The 10,748-nt window shown below is 42.6% G+C and overlaps 1 protein-coding gene across 1 annotated transcript; it reads left to right on the forward strand.

Annotated features, from left to right (window-relative positions):
- The first annotated feature begins 671 nt into the window (after positions 1-671).
- LOC129839887 (zinc finger protein 436-like) lies at positions 672-7,458 on the forward strand. The gene is made up of 2 exons (XM_055907593.1): positions 672-1,830; positions 3,541-7,458. Exons 1-2 carry the CDS (start codon positions 1,167-1,169, stop codon positions 4,731-4,733), a joined length of 1,857 nt encoding a protein of 618 aa, XP_055763568.1. The 5' UTR covers positions 672-1,166; the 3' UTR covers positions 4,734-7,458.
- The last annotated feature ends 3,290 nt before the right edge of the window (positions 7,459-10,748 follow it).

Genomic DNA, 10,748 nt, shown 5'->3' on the forward strand with positions numbered 1-10,748 from the left:
AATATATATATTTTTCTCTATAAATCAATATGTATTCCATATAAAGTGATTTAAAAAAATAAAATATGTATTTAACTAGGCAGGTCAGTTAAGAACACATTCTCATTTACAATGACGGCCTAAACTGGCCAATCCCGGACGCCGATGGGCCAATCGTGCACCGCCTTATGGGACTCCCAATCACGGCCGGTTTTGATACAGCCTGGAATCAAACCAGGGTGTCTGAAGTGACACCTCTAGCACTGAGATGCAGTGCCTTAGAAACCTGCTCCACTTGGGATCATGCTGTTTAATCAGGATGACACCCCTATATAGATTCTAAAGACCCTACTGAGTATTCGCTACAATAATTTTACTGCGGCTCCCAGAATAGTTGTTTCTCTATAAGCCAATATGTAACGTTATTCCATATAGAGTGATTCCCGTTGGGGGCATTTATTTGACCTTGGAACATGTTTTTAAATCCACATTTAATACAAATGTCACTTAAATATGAATAATTGTTCATGTTTAGACGATTATTTTTCATATATAATTAATGAATACAAGTTATTGACACGCTATTTAGAAAAATGTAGACATTCCATGACCCGGAAGTTTTAGTGTTGCTGACGAGACGCCGAGCTAGTGCCACGTTCAAAACATCTGGGAACTCGGAAAAATACGTGGTCAAATCATGACGTCAGTGATCTTCAGGTCGGAAAGTCGGAGAAAGAGTTCCCAGATGTTGAGGCCTGAGTTCAAGTTGGAATTCAGAGTTGGATGACCGTTTAAATCGACAGTTGTCCCACTTATTTCCCAGTTGTTTTGAACGCACTGAATCGGAAGTCGGAGATTTTCGAATTGCCATTTGTTTTGTACGCGACATAGAATTGTACCGCAGTAATCACAGGCATGAACCTATAACATTTGTTTGCGGACCGCCATACTACCAAAGAAGAAGACGCTGCTCTAATCAGTCATCTCGTTAGCTTGCTAGCCAACATAGCCAAAACATTGGCGCTCTTTAGACACTGTGTTTTAAGCACACTTCTGTCGTATCTACTAGTTACCCCATTTAATGTCATATGTACGCAGTTGTTAGTCAGCTAACTGGCTTGTTAAATTAGCAGTAGCACTAGGCCAGTCGCTAATTCTAACTAGCTAGCTAAGTGACATCCCCGACCATGAGTTCACTGAGTTACTTGCACCCTGCTAAAGAAGAGGAGGCATGCTGGGCGGAGAAAGAAGCTCCCGTGAAAGTGGAGAGGGAAGAGGAGGCTGTTAAACAAGAATCAGAGAATGAGGCTGTTACAGTGAAAGAAGAGGAAGAAGCTTTCAGAGTGAAAGAGGAGGAAGATGCAGTTTTTGCAGTGAAGGAGGAGGGGGGGATCACTGACGAAGACATTTTGGGATTGAAGGAGGGGGAGATTACTGTCACATTAGAGGAGACGGAAGAGAAAGACGTTTTTGGAGTGAAGGAGGAGAGGGAGATTACTGTCACATTAGAGGAGACGGAAGAGAAAGACATGTTTGGAGTGAAGGAGGAGAGCGAGATTACTGTCACATTAGAGGAGACGGAAGAGAAAGACGTTTTTGGAGTGAAGGAGGAGAGCGAGATTACTGTCACATTAGAGGAGACGGAAGAGAAAGACGTTTTTGGAGTGAAGGAGGAGAGCGAGATTACTGTCACATTAGAGGAGACGGAAGCGAAAGACGTTTTTGAGGTGAAGGAGGAGAGCGAGATCACTGTCACATTAGAGGAGACGGAAGAGAAAGACGTTTTTGAGGTGAAGGAGGGGGAGATTACTGTCACATTGGAGGAGGAGACTGGAGATCTGATTAACACCAGTGAGTACTGTCTTAAAAACAGGGGCACAAGCGCTGCAGTTGTTGATCTGTGTGGCTTTAAAAGGGCATTCTTCACACATTTACATAACAATGTTATTCCAGGTGCGAAATGCTTGTGTTTCCAGCTCCGACAGTGCAGTAATACCTAGCAAAACCTAATACCAAACAATACACACAAATCCAAAACATTTGAAGAAAGAAATGAAGAAATATCAGAACGAGAGATGTCAGAGTCCTGAATATAAATATATATAATGGTGTTTATGGACAGTATCTGAACAAAAAATGGTGGGTACAGCATTAGTTATATAGGATGAGCCATAATTAGAATACAGTATATACATATGAAGTGGGTAAAGCACTATGTAAATATTATTAAAGTGACCAGTGTTCAATGACTATGTACATAGGGCAGCAGTCTCTATGGTGCAGGGTCGAGTATCGGGTGGTAGCCGGCTAGTAACAGTGACTAAGTTCAGGGCAGGGTACTGGTAGGAGGCCTGCTAGTGGTGAATATTTAACTCTCTGATGGCATGGAGATAGAAGCTGTTTTTCAGTGTGTCTGTCCCAGCTTTGATGCCGCTGTACTGCCTCCGCCTTCTAGATGGTAGAAGGGTGAACAGGCTGTGGCTCGGGATCCTTGATGATCTTCTTGGCCTTCCTGTGACACCAGGTGCTGTAGATGTCCTGGAGGGCAGTGTGCCCCCGATGATGTGTTGGGCTGACCGCACCACCCTCTGGAGAGCACTGCGGTTGCAAACGGTGCAATTGCCATACCAGGCGGTGATACAGCCCAACAGGATGCTCTCGATGGTGCATCTGTATAAGTTTGTCAGGGTTTTAGGGTCTTTAGCCTCCTGAGGTTGAAGAGGTGCTTTTGCGCCTTCTTCACCACACTGTCTTTGTGAATGAACCATTTTAGGTTGTCGGTGATGTGCAAGCAGAGGAACCTAAATTTTGACTGTGGCCCGTCGATATGGATGGGGGCATGTTCTCTCTGCTGTTTCCTGAAGTCCACGGTCCTTAGTTTTGTTGACGTTGAGGGAGAGGTTATATTCCTGGCACCACTCCGCCAGGGCCCTCACCTCCTCCCTTTAGGCTGTCTCATTGTTGCTGGTAATCAGGTCTACCACTGTTGTGTCGTCAGTAAACATGATGATTGAGTTGGAGACGTGCATGGCCGCGCAGTCATGGGTGAACAGGTAGTACAGGAGGGGGCATTATTATAGAATAATATAGTAACCAAAAATGTGTTAAACAAATCAAAATATATTTTATATTTTAGGTTCTTCAAAGTAGACACGCTTTGCCTTGATGACAGCTTTGCACGCTCTTGGCTGTTGCAGCAGATGACCTCACCGGGTTCCAGTCCTATCAGCTAAAAACATTTTTCACATCCCAAGTTCATACAAACCAAATGTTAGACTACTAGAAGCTAAGGGGTAATAATGTCAAAATGTTTTTTCAGAGTGGAGATTAGTTTATGAATTGCCTGGCTGGGCTGATGGGACAGTGGATGTGTAGAATGGAACTGTCCCCAGGCATTACCTGTGGATCATCGTGATTAACTAACAGCTATCAACCATTCAGCATTCAAGATCCAAATGTACCATTTTATGAGGGATCTAGTCTGGATTAAACCTCATAGTTTATTCATGTGGCGGTTTCAGTTAGGGCTGTTTAACCAAATACTCTGTTTGTATTTGGCAGGAGAGAGGCCGGACTCTCACTCTGACAGCGGGAAGAGTCCTTCAGGGGAACCAGACCCAGAGACGCCCATACCAGCGGGACAACACCACACTTCCCATTGGGGAAAGAGTTTTAAGCGGTTATGGACACTAAAAGGGCATGGGAGAACACACACAGAAGAAAAGCCTTACCACCGCTCAGACTGTGGGAAGAGGTTTAGCCAGATAGACAGCCTGAAACGACATGAGAGAATACACACAGGAGAGAATCCTCACCACTGCTTCCAGTGTGGCAAGAGGTTTACCCGTTTATGTTACCTGAAAATACATGAGAGAATACACTCTGGAGTGAAGCCTCATCACTGTTCCCAATGTGGAAAGAGTTTTACCCATTCAGGGAGCCTGAAAAAACACGAGAAAACGCACTCAGGAGAGAAGCCCTACCACTGCTCCCAGTGTAGAAAAATATTTAACAGTTTATGGCACCAGAGAATGCATGAGAGGGCACACACAGGAGAGAAGCTTTATCACTGTTCCAACTGTGGAAAGAGTTTTACCCGGTTAGGGAACCTGAGGACGCATGAGAGGGCACACACAGGAGAGAAGCCACATCACTGTTCCCACTGTGAAAAGAGTTTTACCCGGTTAGGGCACCTAAGAACGCATGAAAGGGCACACACAGGAGAGAAGCCATATCACTGTTCCCACTGTGAAAAGAGTTTTACCCAGTTAGGGAACTTAAGAACACATGAGAGGGCACACACAGGAGAGAAGCTTTATCATTGTTCCCACTGTGGAAAGAGTTTTACCCGGTTAGGGCAGCTGAGAACACATGAGAGGGCACACACCGGAGAGAAACCTTACCACTGTTCCTTTTGTGAAAAGAGTTTTACCCGGTGGGGGAGCCTGAAAAAGCATAAGTGGATACACACGCGTGAAAAGCCCTACCAGTGCTCCTTGTGTGGAAAGAGTTTTACCCAGTTAGGAAACCTGAACCAGCATGAGAGGACACACACAGGAGGGGATAAGACCTACCACTGCTCCCAGTGTGAAAATAGTTTTACCCGGTTAAGGCATCTGAATAAGCACGAAAGAATACATACACAGGAGGAGAAGACATACCACTGCTCTCAATGTGGAAAGACATTTTCCCAGTCAGAGGACCTGAAATCACATGAGAGAATAGAGAGGCTGTGTTCTGACTTGTGTTTTTGATTGAGCATGTGTTTTTGTTTATGCGAAAAACAAAAACAAATTGTATGTATGAAAGCTTTCATTAAAAGAATAGGTCTACTTTTAATTTTTTATCGAGACCATGATCATATATAAAAATCTGATATTAACATTTTGTTTTGATTAGGAACTTTGATTGATTGGATAGTATCAATCCTTAGATGTTCATGTTATGATTTTTGGATATTTCAAAATGTAAATAATTAAGTAGATTTATTGGAAGGTGCATTTCTCTGTTTTAACCTTAATCTCTTGAATGTAGTTGTTTCATTGCGTACATTTGTGTACTATTCATCAAGCGAAAGGTGTATGAAAATGTGATGATGTAGTTCTGATGACGTTAAGATGTTGACATGAAAAACATTCACTTCCTCGTGAAAATTCCCATCAGTATTATTCCACCATGTCAGAGAAAACTCTGGTGCTGATTGTAAAAAGGATTTGATTAATGCAAAATATTGTGTTTGGGAAAAAAAAACATTTGGAACACCAATATATAATTATATACATCTACATTATGTATTGTTATACCATGTAGGAGCAGTATAGACCTAGTCTGTTCATTATATACATCTACATGATGTATTGTTACACCATGTAGGAGCAGTATAGACCTAGTCTGTTCATTATATACATCTACATGATGTATTGTTACACCATGTAGGAGCAGTATAGACCTAGTCTGTTCATTATATACATCTATGTATTCTTACACCATGTAGGAGCAGTATAGACCTAGTCTGTTCATTATATACATCTACATGATGTATTGTTACACCATGTAGGAGCAGTATAGACCTAGTCTGTTCATTATATACATCTACATGATGTATTGTTACACCATGTAGGAGCAGTATAGACCTAGTCTGTTCATTATATACATCTACATTATGTATTGTTACACCATGCAGGAGCACTATAGACCTAGTCTGTTCATTATATACATCTACATGATGTATTGTTACACCATGTAGGAGCAGTATAGACCTAGTCTGTTCATTATATACATCTATATGATGTATTGTTACACCATGTAGGAGCAGTATAGACCTAGTCTGTTCATTATATACATCTATGTATTCTTACACCATGTAGGAGCAGTATAGACCTAGTCTGTTCATTATAGACATCTACATGATGTATTGTTACACCATGCAGGAGCAGTATAGACCTAGTCTGTTCATTATATACATCTACATGCAATCTGTTTTCCGATCAGGTTATGGATGTGTTACTGCAACTTTAAAGGTTCTAAATGATGTCACCATTGCCCTTGATTCTAAGCAATGTTGTGCTGCTATTTCTATTGACTTGGCCAAAGCTTTTGATACAGTAGACCATTTCATTCATGTGGGCCGACTAAGGAGTATTGGTGTCTCTAAGGGCTCTTTGGCCTGGTTTGCTAACTACCTCAAAGAGTGCAGTGTATAAAGTCAGAACATCTGCTGTCTCAGCCACTGCCTGTCAGCAAGGGAGTAGCCCAATGCTCAATCCTAGGCCCCAAGCTCTTCTCAATTTACATCAACAACATAGCTCAGGCAGTAGGAAGCTCTCTCATCCATTTATATGCAGATGATAGTCTTATACTCAGCTGGCCCCTCCCCGGATTTAGTGTTAAACACTCTACAACAAAGCTTTCTTAGTGTCCAACAAGCTTTCTCTACCCTTAACCTTGTTCTGAACACCTCCACAACAAAGGTCATGTGGTTTGGTAGGAATAATCCCCCTCCCCACTGGTGTGATTACTACCTCTGAGGGTTTAGAGCTTGAGGTAGTCACCTCATACAAGTACTTGGGAGTATGACTAGACGGTACACTGCCCTCCTCTCAGCGCATATCAAAGCTGCAGGCTAAGGTGAAATCTAGACTTGGTTTCCTCTATTGTAATCGCTCCTCTTTCACCCCAGCTGCCAAACTAACCCTGATTCAGATGACCATCCTACCCATGCTAGATTACAGAGACATAATTTATAGATCGACAGGTAAGGACACTCTCAAGCTGCTAGATGTTTTTTACCATTCGGCCATCAGATTTGCCACCATGCTCCTTATAGGACACATCACATCTATATCTATACATAGATATATCTATACATCACACTCCACTCTATTCTCTTCTGTAAACTGGTCATCTCTGTATACCTGGCGCAAGACCCACTGGTTGATGCTTATTTATAAAAACCCTCTTAGGCCTCACTCACCCCTATCTAAGATATCTACTGTAGCCCTCATCCTCCACATACAACACCCGTTCTGCCAGTCACATTCTGTTTAAGGTTCCCAAAGCACACACATCCCTGGGTCGCTCGTCTTTTCAGTTTGCTGCAGCTAGCGACGGGAACAAGCTGCAAAAAACACTTAAACTGGACAGTTTTATCTCCATCTCTTCATTCAAGGACTCAATCATGGACACTTACTGACAGTTGTGGCTGCTTCGTGTGATGTATTGCTGTCTCTACCTTCTTGCCTATGTGCTGTTGTCTGTTCCAAATAATGTTTGTACCATTGTTTTGTGCCGCTACCATGTTGTTGTCATGTGGTGTTGCTACCATGCTGTGTTGTCATGTTGTGTTGGTACCATGTTGTGTTGCTGCCATGTTGTGTTGCTACCATGTTGTTGTTATGTGTTGTGTTGCTACATGTAATAATAACATGTATGATTTATATAAAGTTCTTTAGTATTAAAACATTAGTGACATAATTATAATGCTGTGTTGTCATGTGCTTTGTTGTTCTTAGGTCTCTCTTTATGTAGCTTTGTGGCGTCTCTCTTGTCGTGACGTGTTTTGTCCTATATTTTTATTTATTTTTAATCCCAGACCTTTTGGTAGGCCGTCATTATAAAATATTAATTTGTTATTAAATCTTCTTAGGGATATAGGAGTCCCGTTAACGGTTGTAAATCATGCAGCGCCGTGTGTCACGATCGCAGATTTTAAGAGAAACAACACATGTCGGTCCATATAAGTGTCTTCTATCGGCTGAAAGCTTCAATTCTTGTTAATATAACTGCACTGTCCAATTTACAGTAGCTTATTACTGCGGGAAAAAATGCCATGCTATTGTTTGAGGAGAGCTCCTAACAACAAAACACTTTTTTTCACCGCGATAGGTTTGATAAATTCACCTCTGAAGGTGAAATGTTACATTACATTCTGAAATCTTGCTCTGATTTAACATCCAAAGGGTGGCAGAGATAACATGAAGTGTTGTTGTGTTAGATAAAATCCTTTTTAATATCTTATAAAGGTCCATATAGCATGCACGATCGATTTTGTATTTCCACTCGTTCAATTTGCAAAGAAAGGAATCTGTGAAAATCTCACCCTAAACCAGTCAAATCATATTTGTATTCCACAAAGATCCTAGAACGTAAACAGACTCCACTATGTCATTAGGGGTGAGGATATCCTATAGGACACTAAATTTGGTCAGAGAGCGACGCCTTCATCTCACGCCGATGACGCGGCCGGTCTTCATTTGATCAAATCAAATTTATTTATATAGCCCTTCTTACATCAGCTGATATATCAAAGTGCTGTACAGAAACCCAGCCTAAAACCCCAATTAGCAAGCAATGCAGGTGTAGAAGCACGGTGGCTAGGAAAAACTCCCTAGAAAGGCCAAAACCTAGGAAGAAACCTAGAGAGGAACCAGGCTATGAGGGGTGGCCAGTCCTCTTCTGGCTGTGCCGGGTGGAGATTATAACAGAACATGGCCAAGATGTTCAAATGTTCATAAATCACCAGCATGGTCAAATAATAATAATCACAGTAGTTGTCGAGGGTGAAACAAGTCAGCACCTCAGGAGTAAATGTCAGTTGGCTTTTCATAGCCGATCATTGAGTGTATCTCTACCGCTCCTGCTGTCTCTAGAGAGTTGAAAACAGCAGGTCTGGGACAGGTAGTACGTCCGGTGAACAGGTCAGGGTTCCATAGCCGCAGGCAGAACAGTTGAAACTGAAGCAGCAGCATGGCCAGGTGGACTGGGGACAGCAAGGAGTCATCAGGCCAGGTAGTCCTGAGGCATGGTCCTAGGGCTCAGGTCCTCCGAGAGAGAGAAAGAAAGAGAGAATTAGAGCGAGCATACTTAAATTCACACAGGACACCGGATAAGACAGGAGAAATACTCCAGATATAACAGACTGACCCTAGCCCCCCGACACATAAACTACTGCAGCATAAATACTGGAGGCTGAGACAGCAGGGGTCAGGAGACACTGTGGCCCCATCCGATGACACCCCCGGACAGGGCCAAACAGGCAGGATGTAACCCCACCCACTTTGCCAAAGCACAGCCCCCATACCACTAGAGGGATATCTTCAACCACCAACTTACTATCCTCAGACAAGGCCGAGTATAGCCCACAAAGATCTCCGCCACGGCACAAGCCAAGGGGGGGCGCCAACCCAGACAGGAAGATCACGTCAATGACTCAACCCACTCAAGTGACCCACCCCTCCTAGGAACGGCATGGAAGAGCACCAGTAAGCCAGTGACTCAGCCCCTGTAATAGGGTTAGAGGCAGAGAATCCCAGTGCAGAGAGGGGAACCGGCCAGGCAGAGACAGCAAGGGCGGTTCGTTGCTCCAGAGCCTTTCCATTCACCTTCACACTCCTGGGCCAGACTACACTCAATCATATGACCTACTGAAGAGTCTTCAGTAAAGACTTAAAGGCTGAGACCGAGTCTGCGTCTCTCACTTGGGTAGGCAGACCATTCCATAAAAATGGAGCTCTATAGGAGAAAGCCCTGCCTCCAGCTGTTTGCTTTGAAATTCTAGGGACAATTAGGAGGCCTGCGTCTTGTGACCGTAGCGTACGTGTAGGTATGTTCGGCAGGACCAAATCGGAAAGATAGGTAGGAGCAAGCCCATGTAATGCTTTGTAGGTTAGCAGTAAAACCTTGAAATTAGCTCTTGCCTTAACAGGAAGCCAGTGTAGGGAGGCTAGCACTGGAGTAATATGATCAAATTTTTTGGTTCTAGTCAGGATTCTAGCAGCTGTATTTAGCACTAACTGAAGTGTATTTAGTGCTTTATCCGGGTAGCCGGAAAGTAGAGCATTGCAGTAGTCTAACCCAGAAGTAACAAAAACATGGATACATTTTTCTGCATCATTTTTGGACAGAAAGTTTCTGATTTTTGCAATGTTACGTAGATGGAAAAAAGCTGTCCTTGAAACAGTCTTGATATGTTCGTCAAAAGAGAGATCAGGGTCCAGAGTAACGCTGAGGTCCTTCACAGTTTTATTTGAGACGGCTGTACAACCATCAAGATTAATTGTCAGATTCAACATAAGATCTCTTTGTTTCTTGGGACCTAGAACAAGCATCTCTGTTTTGATTGACTGTATCTTTGTCAAATAAGCACCAATCGGGGTCAAACAAGGCTAGCTAGATAGCCAATGAGATGGGCTTTAAGGGAATGATAGCCAATGAGATGGGCTTTACGGGAATGATAGCCAATGAGATGGGCTTTACGGGAATGATAGCCAATGAGATGGGCTTTACGGGAATGATATTCAATGAGATGGGCTTTACGGGAATGATAGCCAATGATTAACCTTGTGCGACAGCATGCCTTTTCCATTTGGACAAAAATTATAAGAATATTATGAAGTTATGAAAACTGGTTGTTTTGCAAATGTTGAACTTATAAAATGGCTACTAATACTAGAAAAGCTAAATTAAAGTCCAAGTATACAGATTTGACGATGCTCTTGCAGAAAAAATGTAATATGAATGCAAATGTCTCCGTCACGATTTGCCCAAATGTACCTGGGTGATTTCACACTAAATGTAATGTAGTTCACTCATACTTTAAGTTATGAGTCTCAAACTTTGCACATACACTGATGCCATCTTGTGGACACCATCGGAATTACATCGAGTGATGGCTAGAACTGGGACCTTTCTGTTGCATTTCAAAGATGGTAGTAGAAAAAAACGGTTGTTTTTTCTTTGTATTTTCTTCTACCAGATCTATTGTGTTATAT

Source organism: Salvelinus fontinalis, chromosome 40 (assembly GCF_029448725.1).
Source record: "Salvelinus fontinalis isolate EN_2023a chromosome 40, ASM2944872v1, whole genome shotgun sequence".
In the NCBI taxonomy this organism is placed as follows: Eukaryota; Metazoa; Chordata; class Actinopteri; order Salmoniformes; family Salmonidae; genus Salvelinus; species Salvelinus fontinalis.